Source organism: Dipodomys ordii, unplaced genomic scaffold (assembly GCF_000151885.1).
Source record: "Dipodomys ordii isolate 6190 unplaced genomic scaffold, Dord_2.0 Scaffold97, whole genome shotgun sequence".
NCBI lineage: Eukaryota > Metazoa > Chordata > Mammalia > Rodentia > Heteromyidae > Dipodomys > Dipodomys ordii.
The window spans coordinates 2,566,814-2,584,873 of record NW_012267313.1 but is presented as its reverse complement, the minus strand read 5'-3'; the positions used below and the strand labels follow the sequence as shown (position 1 = coordinate 2,584,873).

At 34.3% G+C, this 18,060-nt stretch overlaps 1 protein-coding gene across 4 annotated transcripts in view; it reads left to right on the top strand.

Moving 5' to 3' along the window:
* Ptprk (protein tyrosine phosphatase, receptor type, K) overlaps positions 1–18,060 on the top strand; it is a 515,496-nt gene that overhangs the window by 273,098 nt on the left and 224,338 nt on the right. For all 4 annotated transcript variants that reach the window (XM_013026890.1, XM_013026891.1, XM_013026889.1 and 1 more), the window contains exon 7: positions 17,600–17,893. In XM_013026890.1, coding sequence (XP_012882344.1) covers positions 17,600–17,893 — 294 coding nt within the window. The remainder of the gene's footprint in view (positions 1–17,599; positions 17,894–18,060) is intronic.

Here is an 18,060-nt window from a genome sequence, read left to right as displayed (position 1 = left end):
TATTATTTAGCATTGTTTTAAAATTTTGCAAAGCAAGAGAGCAGTCTCTGAGCTTTTTGCCTTGTTTAAACAAGAAAACACAGAAAGAGATTTATTAAGAGACTGTTTCTCACATTTACTTTATTGGCCAGCTCTTTTCATTTCCTTCACTGTTGCCACTTGCTCACGGTCCATGACCTGGCTCCCTCACTTCTGGGAGAGGCCTCTGTGCTGGATTCCCTCCATGAGCACCAAGTCCTTCAAATCAGTCCTCACAAACCAGCCTAAGTGACCAGTGCTGGTTCTGGTGGCTTCTTGCTCATTGAATAGAAATGTCAGGTTGATCATCATTGTCTTCAGGGCTCTGATGATCTCACTGTAGCTATCCTCTTGAAGCTCTCATGTGATTTCTTGCTCACCAATATTCTGGCAACATAGACTACTTGCTTCTATTTATTTAAGTGTATACATTACATAGTCATTTTCTGGCAAGCTTTCTTCATAAGTATTCCTTTACAAGTCCTTTAGTCCAGCCTACGTTTTGAGAGGTGTATCTTCTACTAGACTAAGAAAATTTAGGACCATTCTCTTTGACCCATTCTTGACAGTGTCTTGCTATCCAGCAGCATGGCCAAAGTCTGGCAGATATAATCTAAAGTGTTTGTTGTCAAAGAAACACAAGCAGTGTGAGTTAAAATCTTCCCAGGAAAGACATGGATTTAATGTGTAGGGCAGAAAAGGCCACCCCAAGTGCTGCCTTGGATGGTCAGTGTATGCACTGAGGAGGAGATGAAGTTTCACCTGGTTAGTGATGGATGGGTAGGACTTGGACAGCTGAAAAAGGTCAAGAGTGTTCCAGACAGAGAGAGTGGCAATGAAAATCATGTTCTTCTGGAATAGTGTTAAAGTGGCTTTAACACTGTGATTTCCGGGGGAGAAATTGGTGATAAATTGAAAGTCTACTTTGAGGCTTTATTGTGGAAGAGTTTGAGTGTTAAACCAAGAATTAGAACTTTATGATACCCTTTGACTTGGGACTCTCTGAGAGATTTGAAGTTGATTGCTGATGTGTTCACATCTGTCTCAAACAACTTTGAATATTCTGGGTTTTTGTTGTTGTTGTTGTTGTTTTTTACTGGTTTCTTTTTTTAAAAAATTGTGAAAATACTGTACAGAGGGGTTACCATTACATGAGCAAGGTAATGAGTACATTTCTTATCAAGCATTGTTGCCTCCTCCTTTGTTTCCCCTTACCATCCCTTCCCATCTCCACCCCCCCTTACCAACCACCTCCCCACCCCCATGCCAAAGTTGTAAAGTACAAGATATAATGTCTTGTACATGTCATTGTTGCAATGGGTCCACCTGTATCCCTATTTAAACAATTTGTTTTTAAAGACAAAATATAGGGGGATTTGGCAATGTTAAAAAGTCTTGATTTTGGAAGATCAGAAGAGGACAGAGTCAAAAAAGACATATTTTGTTTTAGCCTTAGATTCTATATGAAATATGCTATTGTCAATGTTAATTTCAAAGATTTATAGAGTATGGATGATAATTTCAATTGCAAATTTTCATCTGGAGTGCACGGAAGACAGCCAGGCCCAATTTTTGTATGCACGAGGATAATGCTTAGAGTAATTGCATTGCATTAAGTACAGATTCATACAAGATGAATTCAACAATAGATACTTAGTGCATAGGAATTAGTTACATTCTATCAATTTCTATTTCATATTCTTTAGCCAATAATACTAGTATTTTTCAAGGTATGACATTTAGAGTAAAATCACATGTATTCTATTAGGGGGAATTATTTTGAAGAGAAGCTTGGTATATTTAGTTAAACAATTTCTCTTACATTTTCTTTTGCTTATGTTACACACATAAAATTATGTGTGAGCTCTATAATACTGAAATATGTTTTGCTTATGGCCTCATGGATTTGGGGCTGGTTTAAATCTTATTATTAAGTGAAAACCTTTTCCTTATTTTTTAGAAAACTTTTAACTTCATAGAAATGAAGCAAATTCTCTAAAGACTTCACCACCTTCTCTGCTCTTCAGAATTTGATTGCTTCTGATAACAATGCTCCTAGATCTGTCTTTTCCATATAGCAAAATTTTTAAAGGTTTTGGAGGAGAAAAATTTTCCTTTTAGGACTTTTGGCTAGCTTCATTTCTTATTCCTCAAAGAATGTCGTTCACTACAGCAGGTGGTTTGAAAATATTTACTTAAGGGTAGATAAAGAGTTCCTGCCTGTCATAATTTTCCTGTGTTAAAACTCCCACTAGGTTTGACATTTCTGTGTTTTGTGCAGGATTGCTCAAAAGTAGTTACCAGGACCAGACTGGTGGATGCATGGTAATGATGAAAAACAGGGTGTTTGGAATTCAATATGGATGGTAGAAATGCAAGATGTCAGAGAAGCCATATATTAAACAGAATTTGAATTGGAAACTGAATCCCAACCTGCCACCAGGAGCATTTTGATCATTTTGATTTATTAAACTTTTATAACAGCATTCAGATGCAGCTGAATTAAAACCTTTAGTCACAGGTAGTTTATGGCACACCAGCTACTTTTTATTTGCTGGTATCATTTTGAAAATTCTCTTAATCAGGGAATAGGGAAAGAATGAGTGAATGAGAGACTTATATGAGGTAGTTCACTGCTATATTCCCAATTTCACTTTAAACCCTCCTTTTTTCATTCTGTTGCTAAGAAACATGTTTTTCAACATCCATTTACAAAGTTCCTTTAACATTTGATTTTATCAAGCATATTTGAAGCATGGATTAATCGTTTTCTGATTAAAATGTTATGCATACATATAATATAGGTACATATACATGTACATATGTATATAATATATGTATTTCATTTGTATATATAATATATGTTAGCTATATCATGTTACCTTTTCATTTTGGAGTATCTATTTGCGCTCTTAGAGAAATCTAGGCCTGACTGTGTAAGTATGTTTATGAGTGTTCTGGAGAATATTCAAATAGAAACACTAATGCAGTGCTGAAGTCTAACTTAGAATGCATTTCCCAACAACTATTTGAATGCCACGCATCACTTTCTTTAAAAATTATCGTTCAGCATCAGCAACCTTGGCTAGTCTTTTCCGAACAGGCCCTCCATGATAAAGAGAAATCAATTACTATTAGAGAGACACTGCAGGTTAAAGGCATTACAGGTTTACACTTGGTTTTGCAGCCATAAGAGAATACTTAGCTGTGAATCAGGAATGATGCAAAAGATGGATGAGACAGAGTTCAAGGAGCAGTAATGTGAGGGTCCAAGACGATCATTCCAAGCTGTCTCAGCAGTAATGATGGATGGTTCTGTGGCGAGAAGTAATAATACCAGATGAAGAAAGATACATTCCAGCAACTTGAGCCTCGGCGTACTGTCTACCTGTTAGAGTTCTGGGGCACAATGATTCCTGATTTGAAACCAAACGAGTTTGCTGCATTTAATAACCCAGCTTTTTGACAGTTGTGAAGGAAGCAAGTAGCATATCAAATAATCCTGCGCATTGTAAATTTAATTACCTCATATTTATGCATAGTAGTTGTTGACAGGAACTTGTAAGCTATGCTAATATGGTAGGTAATTTGTTACCTACAGAAATGACTTTCCATGTGTCTTCTGATCATTATCATGAAACATGATAAATGATCTAGCCCATGAGGTATAAATGAAAATGAAATGGATAATTGGATTCTATGTCTAAATTGTGGCTGGAATCGTTGCAGCAATTATAAAGGAATTTATTTCATAAAAATGCAGTTGGTAATATATCAGTGACCTTTTATCATGTTGAGCCTATGGTAGCATATGAAACTATACTTGGGTGATTACAAAACAGTATTATAATTCGCAGACATAATTTTTCTTTTGTCTTATCTACCTATCCAGTATTAAAATACCTTCTTTAATGTCAATGGCATTTAAGCAATTAGTGCTAATAATGTTATTTTTATACAAGAAATAAAGTGTCTTCTTATTTACTAATACCTTGTGAAAAGGAATTGTTTTAGAAACTTTTGCAAGATAAAATGAGATTTTTTTTCTTGAATTCCTTTATCACCATCAGTCAGGTCTTTCTGGATGATAGAAATGCTGTCTTGCAAAATGTGCCTGTGTTCATTTTTGATACGTAGGAAAGAATATTTCTGAAATACCAAAATAGAACAGAGTTTGTTATATAAATAATCACTTGTTCATTTTCTTCCTCCTACTTCACTTTAAATAAAAATTATATATTTAAATATTCACTTTATTAGAAATAATATCAACATTGTTACTTCGCTCATTGAGTAGATTACTATTTGGTCAGCTCCCATAAATTAATCCTAATTTATTTATTAGCAATTAACTCATTAGCAATATTAGCAATTAGTTATAGCTAATAAAATGAATAAGATATACAATCTATAGTATGTTATTTTTCAATTAAAGTATAGTATAATTTCTCTTTTTCACATTCTCTTATAATTCCTTTTTCTTATCTGCATTCTGTTCATGAGAGTTCAAGAAGTTCATCTGGGTCTGTTTGTGCTGCTTTTATATTTCCTCCTCAAGAGAAAATTTGAGATTAAATTACTAACAACTCCGTGTGATTAAATGTTATCTGGAAATGTGAGTTTTCTTTGGGATGTGACATGTCAATAAGCAGGACATGTCCCTAGGGACTTCTTTCCATCTAAAGGGGAAATGTTTTAAATGTTTGCATTTCCCATGACCATTGATCATGAATACGGTATAGTTTCAAGTTGTAGCTTATTTAGTAACTGAGCATTTTAACTGGAGATAATGAACTTTGTTCAGTCATTTCTTTCCTCTAATAAGTGAAAATTCACTTAAAACAGAATATAAGTGCTTAATACAAATAATAAGAGGTACCTGTTTATTTATCCTCCATTAACAATGTAGCAGGTCTATGATAGATTATTTGCATGTAGTGTTGTCTAGTTTAAAGACAGCAACACTGAATATCACCCTTTATCAACAACTTGGGTATCGTAGGTAGAATTACATTGTTCATGTGTTTCTGAGAGCCTTAATAACCCACATTCAACTCCAGCAAACTATCTTTTCAAATTTTTTTGTCATGCTAACATTGGTCCATGCAAGAATTAATTCATTATACTAGCAGTAATAAAAATGCTACTTGAAGCAAGATTTAAATAAATAAGAATAAGAAAAAAGTTTTGTAATATTTTCCTCTTAAATATACTCAATATTACATCCCTCTGGTTATTATCTTGTCACTTTAGAAACTGGTGCATTTGCTTTTAATTGCTTGGTTCTTGCTTTAGATTGCATTTTGCCCAGACAAATAACACTGTGGCTAAAACCTACTATTTTATAAATCCTTAGTTTCCATAGGGAATGTGTAGTCCTCAATCAACTATTGAGTATTTAAACACACACACACACACACACACACACACACACACACAAATGATTTATGACTAGCATGCATGTTCTTTTCTGATGAACTGACCTATACAAGTACCCATACCCAGGGATGTTGTTTAATTTATTCAACTTAGATTCAAGGCCATGCAGTCTTTGTTACAATCTTGGCAGAGCCACTCAGAAGAATAGTTTATGAAAAACTAAGAAATGATGCTGTCATTCCTCCTGATAAAATTCTTCATATTTTAGAGTTTTCTTAATTGTTGAGGAAATGAAAACAAATCATCTCCAACTTAATAACTTATTCTCTTTCTGAAGACATAGTGCTTACTAAGCAAAGAATGTCTATCAGCACTTAATCTTAATTTCCTGTGAATATTAAAAACATCCTCTTGGCTGGTGCTCAGAATGGTGGTGTTTTTAATGGCCCAAGCATTTTTGATCAAATCATATGACAATACCAATCTCTCTTGTTTGTTCTTTCTTTCTTTGTATCTCTCCATACTCTGTTTATTGTACAACAACCTTAAAGATTTCTTGGACTTAGTGGTCCTTTGAAGGTGGAAGTTAGTGCATTTTCCAGAGTATTCTGGCTTTTTTTTTTGTAATTTGGATTAACTTAGTCATTGTTGAAGTATAATGTAGACCTCATGAAAGTAATTTATAAACATGCATCAGAATAAATGTACACTTCTGTATGCCTTCATTACATTATTGAAATGTCTTTAAAAGGCAGAGGACTTTGCTCAAGTGGCCGAGTTCTAACTGCTTAAATGAGGTCCTGGGTTTACTTCCCAGCTCTGAAAAAAAAATCCTTAAAAATATCAACAACTGGCTAAGCACTGTGGCATATTCTTGTATTCTTAGCTACTTAGTTGCTTGAGATAGGGAAGATTGAAGTTCAAGGCTAACCCATGCAGAAAGATAGGTGTAGTGGTGGTATAGACTTCTCATCCCAAATATATAGGAAGTGCAAATAGGAGGATCAATGTCTGTTCTAGCTTGAGCTGTAAATGAGAAAACCTGTTCAAAAAAGAAGGAAAGTAAGCTGGGTGCCAGTGATTCATGCCTGTAATCCTAGCTACTCAAGAGGGTGAGATATGAGCATTGATGTTCAAAGCCAGCCCAAGCAAAGAAATTCCATGAGAGACTTATCTCCAATTAACTACTAGAAAACCAGAAGTGGCACTGTGACTCAAATGGTAGAGCACTAGGCTGGAGTTGAAGAGCTCAGGGACAGTGCCCAGGCCCAGAGTTCAAGCCCCATGACCAACCCCCCCCCAAAAAAAAGGGAAAACAAAAGGGACAGATCTCAAGGGATATAGTGCCTCTCTAGTAAGCAAAGCCCTGAGATCAAATTCCAGAACCAATAAAAATAAAAATGCCAGTAAAGTAAGACATTTAATTAGTCTGTAATTATTCCTATATATCTCTTATTTACATGGTTAAGACATTGTAAAATTGATCTCACTCTGCCATCACAATTATTTTTGCATTAGAAATTTAAGAATATCACTTGTTATAAGGATATGCCTAACTAACATTTTCTCACAAGAAAGCTACTTTGTACCCTTCAGAGTGATCTAGAAATGAGAACTAAATCCTAATTCCTCTAATTAACTTGAGGTGAATTAGTCTTGTATTTTACCTGTCTGGAAACGTGTTAATAGCTAAGTCTCTGTGCATATGCACCCCTTGCATATATAGAGAAATCAGTGTTATTGCTGCTATTTTTCTTTTGATATCTTCCTTTACTACATATAGCCATTTTGTCTTAATATGTGGTCTTATAAAATAAATATGAGTGGTGTTATTGTCCTCCAAATTCCTTTAAAATAACCTAGAATGGAAACATGACCTTTGTGTAACTGAGGCATATTTAATGTGCAAGTAAAATGAATATTTTCACCGCCAAACTAAATCCCCCTCTTTTCGCCCACCAGGCCTTTACCTCATAAAGAGGACTGATGAGATAATGATGTGATTACCTATTTATGGCTTTAGACTTAGGAAACCAAGCATAGATTGAGAGCTTTCCTGGTTTTACTACTGAGTTGATTGTTATTCTTGGAATCACCTGGATGCTCTTTCTCTGAAATGTTAGGAGCAGTTTAAACTCCAAGAAAGCTGAAATGAGGGATTAAATAATTATACGAAAACTCTCCTATACTTATTAATGTATACCTTGTGGAAAAGGGCCTGCAATTTTCATTATAATGTTTAGTTCCCTGACATGCTGAGAAAAATGTTTGTGAAATTGTTAAATTATCACAATAATCAATCATTTTGCAAACAATTCATTGCATAGATACTACATAGGAAGAGAGTAGATATTGGACAAAATAAAGTACAAATCTAATTATCTTACAGTTTTATTTTGTTGGTCCCAAAGCAAGAAACTTTACTCCTCAAAAATCCCTTCAACTTTTCATGTAGTCTACATGCGATCCTAACCTTGTTTTTGATTTCTGCTGACAGATCTAAAACACTATACTGCTTCTGTGACTTTTTATTTCAGGCAGATAATAAAGTTATTTCAGCAGTGTTTTCAAATCATAGTGAATAAAATGCGCTGGTAATGCATAGGATATAAAATTCAATATGCAAAATTTCCAATTTCATTGCTGAAATGATTCCTCTTAAGTCAGCACTTTGGCAGCAGGAAAGAGCAATGCCATAGAGATTAAATACTTGGATTCTCCACAGATCTTGAAGATTTAAAAAATGAATGCACATTGCATACTGACTTCAGATACAAAAATATAATGTTGTTTAATGTGAAGGATGGCAAATTTACCACCAGAATTTCCTCCTGCCCTGAACTAAAGTATTTTTTTCAAGAGAAAAAAAATACATATTTTTTCTTCAAGGTTTATATGTGTGTGTGTGTGTATGTATACTGATGTCAATACAATTATACCAATACAGTTATACATATATACATATATCTTATATATGTTCTGATGTTATTTCAATTCTATAAGAACACATACATTTATATAATAAATGTACATATGTATGTGTATATGAATAATGAGCTTTAGGCAAGCAATTTTAACAGAATGGGAAAACATATAGAGAAATCGAAAATATGGAGAAACATTTACAGGTCCTCACATAAAAAAATGGGAGTAAAGATGAACATTCTTACCTGTGCCCTTTACACTTTCTGTGCTGGGAGAATACCCATGGTTATTTCATCAAGAACTGGCTCTTGATAGGTAAAATGGGTAAGGTCTACATGTGAGGACAGTAGACAACCCTCAGGACTTCCTTTGTGCAAGATGTCCTCCTTTTCTGCCTCTCTATTCCTTTGATAGTATCCTGACATCACAAAGAGAAGACAGATACATAGCTAATGTCTGAGTAGAGCCCTTTTAATACTGATTACTTTTATCTCTTGTTTTTGATGTTGATATTAGGGCTTGATCTCAGAGCTTTGTACTTGGTATGTGTTTTTTCCGATACATGACCTGCTCTCCTACCCCAATACTTATTGATTTTAATTTTCCTGTCTGGTCTCTCTGTCTTGCCTCTTTTTCCTGCAAATGACTTTGGTCCTTTTTAATCTTAAACATGTTTGAGCGTGTTGATAATCGATTTGCTATGGTTGCTTTGTACTGAGTAGACATTTGAACTTACCTAGAAAAGGAGCTGAAAGGACATTACTTTAACTTATTTAGAAAGTGACAAAGGAAACGTGCATGTAATTCAGATGCCATGATGAGGACCAGAGATGCCAAATTGTTGTTTCTTTAAAAGAATAATTGGGGAAATCAATTTTATGAGAAACATATAGAGCCCCTAATCTTAGCCTAAGCTAAGATTAAGAATCATAGCCCCATTAAGGGAATCTAAGACATACAGATATATTGAAAATACATGCCATTCATAGAAATGCATAGTAAAATCTAGAGCTACTGTAAAGATGGCAACCTAGATCCTTCCATTGTCTCTTTCAGATATAATGGTCAGTTGGCACCTACCCTCAATAGGCAGTGTTTTAGTTAATATCAAGTGCTTTCTGGAGGAGGCAGAATGATTTTAAAGCTTTCATCCTTGATAAATCCAGCTGTTTATGCTTTTGCTGTAAGGACCTAAGAGAAGTAGATGTTATTCTTGAAATGTTCATTGAAGATGTATGTCCTTGGAAATGACAGCATCTAAGGATGAATAACATCTTTAATACCAGGCATTACCTTTCAGGTACATATAGAATGAAAGGCTTGAATAAATGCGCAACCCCGGGACAGTGGCAGATAATCAATATACCTTTAAGTTTGGGACCTTTTTCATTGTTGTCAAGTTTAGTCCATGTGTTTATAATTGTCTTGGGTTTCCTCATAAAAGGGCTTAGCTATTATCCTAAACATCCTACTCCGTATATGCAAAATTAAAAAATCTAGCCACTTACAAGTACAGTTTCAGTTGTTTAAAAAAGGACTTTGTTTTTGTTTCTTTTTCTGTTCCTTTTCTTTCTTTCTTTAAAAAAAAATACCAGGGGAGAGTTAGTTTAGTTCTCTCTGGAAATTACCGTGTGGCCTAGCTATTTTAACTTTTACTGGGAAATTTGTATCTTTGGTGAAGAGACCCAGTATGATGAAGTTATACCTTCCCCTCCAAAATTTACATCCTCTTCATTCTGAAGTAAGGGTCCACCCTTTAAAGTTATGTATGTTTATGTCCCTTGCTAAGGTGTTTCCAATTAATGACTTAAAAACAATTAGAATCTAACCAACTGAGCTGTAGAAGAAAATTTCAATAGTCTCTTGTATTATCTCTTGCCCTTGATTAAATGTAAAAAACAGAACCAAGACTATGATCAAAATCGATGCATCATGATGAGATAAATTTCCTACTAAGAATACAATACATAATTATGTCACACTTGGAATTTAACCATAGCCATAGAATCTATTCTTCATGAACTCTTGGCTTTAGTTACTTTTGGAAGAGGTGACAATACTGATTACATTTTTCTGGTTTTAACACAGGATGTCTTTATATAGTTCAGGATGGCCTGAAGTTTGCTGTGTATTCCAGCAAACTCATGATCTGCCTATTTTTTTAGTTTCTCAAGCACTGGGGTTACAGACATGTGCCCTCATGCCCCATGTGACTGTTTTTGTTTTGACAACTTTCCCCTTGTCTTTGAACAATTTTCTCCGAAGACATCCTTTTACTAATCTCTCTGTGATTGGGCTTTGGCTGGCAGGAGGCGTCCTGGATGCCAATAAAACATTTTTATACAACTTTAAGTAACCAAGAGGTTTGCAAAGCTGTGTTTATCTGACATCCAATTTTGTGTTTAGTTTTGTATGCTTAATTTTGGTTTCATCCTTGAATCATAAAAATGATAATGTGATTCATTATTTTTATAAAAGTGGTTGTGAAAAATGTCAAGAGACAAGATATAAAGTTCTATATGGAAAATATAAAACAAACTAGTGAAAGCATATAGTTAGATAAAATGGGGATTATTATACTTAGAGAAAATCTATTATTGGCAAGATAGTTGTGTATGTATGTATTTGTGTGTGCTTATAATGGTATATTTCTTTACATTAAAGTCAGAGTTATAATGTCTAAGTATGAAGTAATGTTGTTAATCATAAATATTATCCTAAACTGATCTATGCAGGGAAAATAGCTAAACTATTTTATCACTTGTTAAAAACATTTAAAAATTTCTAAATGTTCCTGTCATTTTTAGCTTGGACTATCTTTTAGATATTATAGTAATACTTATGGAAAACATCTCTAACAATTACTTATTTTTCAAAGATTAGGTTTAAAGTATATATATATTATACCATTAATGTTTAAATTTTATTTGTAATCTGCATTTACTTTGTATATTCAGATACCTTTGAAGATATACAAGGAACTTTTTCTATGGAAATGCTCTTAAAAGCATTAAACTTTTTTTATATCAAATCAATTAAATGATCTGATTTGACTAAAAGACAAAATAAGAATTACTGCTATAATCATAGCTGGGACCCATTTTATAAGCTAGATAAATCTTAAAATGCCAGTTGGTCACTAAGCACTTGCTTTGAGGGTGTTCTTGTGTTCCAGTCAACTAACTCCCTTAATTAAATAGTAGCATTTTGTAGGTGCTGTGTATCAATGTCAGAGCAATTGCCTAGCTACCTGATTCAGAATCAGAGCTAATAAATCTTACTCTCTGAACACTTAACTTCATCACCTGAAGATACATATATTTTGTAAATAAAGAAGTACACAAGTCTCCCAGTGCTGATTATTAGTATCTAAGAATTTGGGGGAAATTGAAAATGTTAAATGTTAGAAAAAAACATGATAATTGTGGAAGAATATACTCTTTCCTACATATATCTAGATTACAGCTTATAAACTGGGATACAGAAAAAATCCTGTTACATAAACCAAAATGTTTTCAAATGTGTACTTCATGTTTCAACATTTGAGGAACAATGTAATGCAAGTATAGTTGTCCTAGGAAACTGTTCCTGTTTATAAATGACCTGCTTTTTATTTTTAATGAGATGAAAGTTATCTTCCTGTTCATCACTTATGTTATTTCCTGTCTGAAAACACTCAAATACTATTAACTTATCCTGTTATCTCATTGAAGGATAATTTAAAAGTTATTCTAGGGTAGCTATAAAGTAAATTCCTGAAATGTATGGAACAATCATGTCATTATTCTTTCCATCAGTTTTGTTAGTGTCCATTCTTCCTTGCATGAATGTACTATAGGTGATGGGGAGTAAATTTAAACAATAAGAGAAGTGAATTTATTATGTTAAACAAATCACATTTGGACCAAAATTTCAGCGAAATGAAAATTTAAGAAAAAGTAACAAAGTTTCTTTGAAGTTATCCATTTAATAGGAGAAAAACAATGGAGGGGGTAACAATGTTCCACAAGGAATGTATTCACTACCTTACTCATGTAACTATAACCCCTCTGTACAGCATCTTTACAATAAAATAAATTTTAAAAATGTGTCTCCTGCAAATAGTCTAGTGTTAAATTTTAAAATAATTTCTTCATCATAACAGAACATTGTGGCCATTTTAATGTTTGTCATCTTGTTTTATTCCTGCCATGACAAATAATTAGTTAAACGTAGTATAGATAATGTTTAGTCTTTTATAAAATCATATCATTTGCTTAAAACATTAGGAAATTTGTAATAATATATATATATATATATAATTTATTTTTGTGCTGGCACTTAAGCTTGAACTAAGGGCCTCACATTCTTGCTCAACTTTTTCACTCAAGGTTGGTGATCTACCACTTGAGCCATACCCTCAAGTTAGAAACCAACTAGAAATCGGTCTGATTGAACTGTCTTTCAGGAAAAAGGGAATCTTGGTTCATGTCTGTCACAGGCTGAAAATGTTCTCTAATACTATTTTCATTTTTTTAAACTGTGAATGCAACCTTTATATTGCTCAATAATTTTTCCAGATGTAATTATGCTAGGGAGTTAGAAATGGTGAGGGTGTCTTTAGTTGTCCATATGTCCTAGATGCATTCTTAACTTTCCTTGTAAATAGATAGCACAGAATTTGACTAGAGACAGAAGAGGAGAAGGGAAAGTGGGCGTTGATTGGGAGGAGGGTGTAAAATAAGCCAAAGAACACCAGCAGATACAATACTTTGGAAAAAACAACAAACAAACAAACAAGGAAGTAACGTATCTAACTTTTACTTAGGGTCTTTGGGAGGATTGCGGGGGGGGGGGGCAGGATGTAGAATTCTCTGACACTTTTATTTCTGTCTAGTGCTACTGATTTAGTTTACCCGGTCAAGAACCATGAAAGAATAGATTTTTTTCCTCTTAAAATTGCAAAAATTGTCACCGAGCTTATTGTAATTTTCTAGAGAAGACCCAGGAGACTGAAGCGACATCATTGCCTACTTCTCTAGGGGAAGAGGTAATCTTAAAATACTTCATGTTAAGGCCTCATTGACAAACAAAACCATTAAGACGGAAATAGAATTGTAAGGTGTTTAGTTTGTCTACTTGGAAAATGGATGTAGAAGTGTTATTTGCCTTGACATTTACTTTGTTACTGACATTTTCTGGCTTTGTGGCTTCTGTTTGTGATTTTGCATTTTATTGATTAACTGACACTTGATAAGCAGTGCATACTTGTAAAATACCAATAGGATATTGCTATTTTCTGGATGAGAATACATTTTCATAGTGATTTGCTTGATTTCAGTACCTAGTGAAAAAAATATTTGAGATATAAAATGAATAAGGTAATTGAAATATATAATTGGGAACTTATAATAGGTAGGCACTAGAATAATGAATGTAAGTCATTAATTGAAAGTTAATGGGTAACATTGGTAAAGTTTATCTTGTATTTTAGGGATTGTATGCTTCACTTCATACTTAGTGTACAGTTGGGATTTATTTCCACAGTACCTTTGGGTCTGGTAGTGTATTAAGTTATGAAGAATATTAATATTGCTGCAGAACAATTACTTGTTCATTTGCTAACTGATTAAAATTCATGTATAATTTACTGAAATGAATAGGGATTTTATAAATAAATCTTCTTGCTCTCAAGAGTCCAAAAACAAAGCACATATGCTAATATAAAGCTACTTTATACCTCCAACATAAAAATTTAATATGTAGTGGTATATTACTCTCATTAATGTGAGTTTCCCTTCTCATAATCACGCTGCTAATCAATGTATATGCTTTGTAGACCCTTTTTATATCACCACCACTCAGAATTGGAGCAACTGCTTTGCATATGAGATTGTTCCCTTTTTTGTATAACATAGCTGTAAAATAGGAAACTGGCCACACTTCCTTACTCCTTTCCTCAGTTGACAACAATGTTTACATCAAACTTACTCTCACATACTCTTCTTGTTGAATATTAATTTCTCATTTTTAAATTTATATGCACACTGTCAAAAAAGCAATTAGTATCATATATAGGGTTTGTGGATGTAGTTAGTAGTATCAAGTATTTTTAATCTGTTGAATAATGACTACCTTACTAATGAAATGATTGTAATGCAAAAGTAAATAACATGCACATTTCCTGGGTTGTGAGTATATATAACTATGTATTTTGAAACTTACCCTCTTCACTCCAGATTTTATTGTATTAATATGTCACGACTTATTGAAAGTAACCATGGGACCCATTGTTTAACTGTAATACTGTTCAGCTGTAGCTTTTGTCTTCTTTCCTGTCCTTCCCATCTTCTACCCTCACCTCTTGCTTGCTCTTTTATTTCTATGGCAAAGTGTCAAGAGTTTCAAGGGTTAGATCTCACATTGCATAGAGAAGCTATAAATTTATAAATTAACTAGTTTTATTCATAAATTATTTGTCATGTTCTTCCTGTTCATGTACCATGTTACCTGCCAGAACTCCTTGGGTCATGGCTGAGTTGTAAAATGAGTGAGGTATTGTGGCTCCGGGTGGAACCCCAGAGAGCTGTCAGTTTATTATTGTTTTCTACTTTTACTTAAATTAGTATCTGAGCCATCTGGAATGCAAACATGGTACTCAGGCCACTCAGCTTATTAGCCAAGTACAGTGTGCTTTTTTAAATATGGGTAACATTTAGAGAGGCTGGGAAGGCATTTATATGTTTCCTCATGTATATTTCTTTTTTATGTTTTATTTTAGTTTAGGATTTAGAGAGAATATCTTTCTCTTTCTTCCTGACTAAAATAAAATTTTAGAAAACTCTAAAGTTTAGAGTTTTAGACCAGTTGGTAAAAATTTTTTTTAATGAAATGAATCTTATTTTAGCTGATAACATTGAAACTATTTCACCTTAGTTAAGCTTTTGTTTTCATTTGTGAAATAGGAAATAGTTTACTGGGATACAACTTTAAATACATATTATTATTATTATTTCTTTTTTGTCGGTCATGAGCCTGGGTGCTGTCCCTCAGCTCTTCAGCTGAAGGCTAGTGCTCTACCACTTGAGTAATAGCACCACTTCCAGCTTTTTCTGTTTATGTGGTGAGCAATCGAATGTAGGGCCTCACGCATGCAAGGCAAGCACTATACCACTGAGCCACCTTCCCAGACCCTAAATACATATTATTAAATCAGTACGCAAAATCATTAAGATTAGATTTTGTGGTTATCATTTTAAAATCAGGTATGAAGAAGTACACTTTCTTATAAGTAGTTCTATATATGTATGATGGATGTCATACAAAATTTGGGTTTATTTTCTTTCTTTTCTTTTTTTTTTGTAGTCAATCAAAAGTTATATTGAGCTGGGTGCCAGTGGCTCAGGCCTGTAATCCTAGCTACTCAGGAGGCTGAGATCTGAGAATCATGGTTCAAAGCCAGCCCGGGCAGAAAAGTCCATGAGACTCTGATCTCTAATAAACCACTAGAAAACCAGAAGTTGAGCTGTGGCTCAAGAGGTAGAGAGCTCACTTGGAGCTGAAGAGCGCAGGCACAGCACCCAGGCCCAGAGTTCAAACCCCACGACCAACAAAAACAACAACTACAACAACAAAAATTTATATTGTTCTTTAAATAGCTACTTTGAAGGCTATTACATTACTTGTATTGTTAAAGTGATTTTTTTTTTTTTTGGGTCAGTTGTGTGGCCTGAACTCTGGGCTTGGGTGCTGACCCTCAGCTCTTCAGCTCAAGGCTAGCGCTCTACCGCTTGAACCACAGCGCCACTTCTGGTTTTCTGGTGGTTTATTGGAGATAAGAGTCTCACAGACCTTCCTGCCTGGGCTGGCTTTGAAACGCGATCCTCAGATCTCAACCTCCTAAGTAGCTAGGATTACAGGCATGAGCCACTGGCGCCGGGCTTGTTAAAGTGATATTTATCATAGTGTGCTATTTGTTTCATGTTGTTCATTTTAAAGGAATAAGTTGATCTTGTCCATTCTTCCTTCAAAATGTTATATTTACAATGTTATATGGATTCCCACTATATGGAACTGCTGAGTAATTAGTAGGTACTCAATAAATACTACTTATGGAAATAATTTCAGCTTCTGTAAACTCAAATGAGTTAAATGAGTTAGCCTGGGACAGCTAGTCTATCTCAATGTAGAGATTTATGCCAGCTGTTCCTTTCCATACAAGCAGAATTACAAGGAAATCCTGCACACCAGCTGAAAATTCTTGATTCACTTAGACCTAAATAAGGTCAGACCTTCATGTGGCTTTTTAAATTGTAGTTTCTGAATACAATGTATTGCCATTGGACAATAACAAAGATACTGCGGGTACCTTGTTAACCTCCTGTATTTGTTTCTCCCCCAGGGTACCCTTGTCTAGGTTGGTTAGTGTGAAGGAAGCATTTTGTGGTTGCCATAAATATTTTCCTTTACAATAGTTACTATATTAAAAAGTAATCTTTAAATCAATTTCAGGGCAATAATCAGTTTAGTAAGATTAATATTATGATTTACACTCTTTTAACTTCTCTGTGAAGTGTGAGCAGTGTTTCAATAGCTTAAAGACATCCCTCTCCTTTTTACAGTGTACTGATTAGAACTTCAAATCATGGTATTTCCCATGGACTGATATAGTGACAGAACTAAGGCTTCCTTGACAAATGTCCCTGTCAATGACTAAGGTTAAGTAGTGATTTGTGATTTTTGCATAGTGTCAATTTCAATTTCCCACTCTGTAAGCTGAATACATAGAAAGAAATCACCACCCTGATCAACTTCCCTTATCATGTCTGCTGGTACTCTGAAGAAGTAAGGAACAAAGATCTATCAACCAACTATCTATCTATCTATCTATCTATCTATCTATCTATCTATCTATCTGTCTGTCTGTCTGTCTGTCTGTCTGTCTGTCTGTCTGTCTGTCTGTCTGTCTGTCTGTCTGTCTATCTATCTATCTCTATATCTGAGATATATCTATGTACATATCCATATCTATCTCTTGTAATTCTTGTCTTTTATAAGTTTATATCTTGGAGAAGCAGGGTTTTTTTGTAAAAAGAAATATGTGAAAATGATCAAAGATTAAAAAAAGATAGTACAGGTATCACACTGCTCTCATTCTGATTTTCTTTTCCACAGCTATCATATGCTTCTAAATGAATGATTCACTAAGTCTTCAGTGCTTTAAAGACATTGACAGATTTTTGTATTGTTACATTCTGAACTTTTTTTTCTAATTAGAGTGTACCTTCATGTCTTACAGAACCACCAAGACCCATTGCTCCTCCTCAGTTGCTTGGCGTTGGGCCTACATATCTACTGATCCAGCTAAATGCCAACTCCATCATTGGTGATGGTCCCATTATCCTGAAAGAAGTGGAATATCGCATGACATCAGGGTCCTGGACAGAAACCCATGCAGTCAATGCTCCAACTTACAAGCTCTGGCATTTAGATCCAGATACTGAATATGAGATCCGTGTCCTACTCACAAGACCTGGAGAAGGTGGAACCGGGCTCCCAGGACCACCGCTCATCACTAGAACAAAATGCGCAGGTAAGACTCAACAGTAGAAATCTTGTAGAACAATATAGGACAACATGCATGCAATAGTAAAAGTTCAAATTATTTGACATACAATGTAAAAAACTGCTCTAAGAATTCCTATGAGTTCAATACTGTGATTATGTCATAATTTAGCTGATAAAGGAACAGTGTCAATA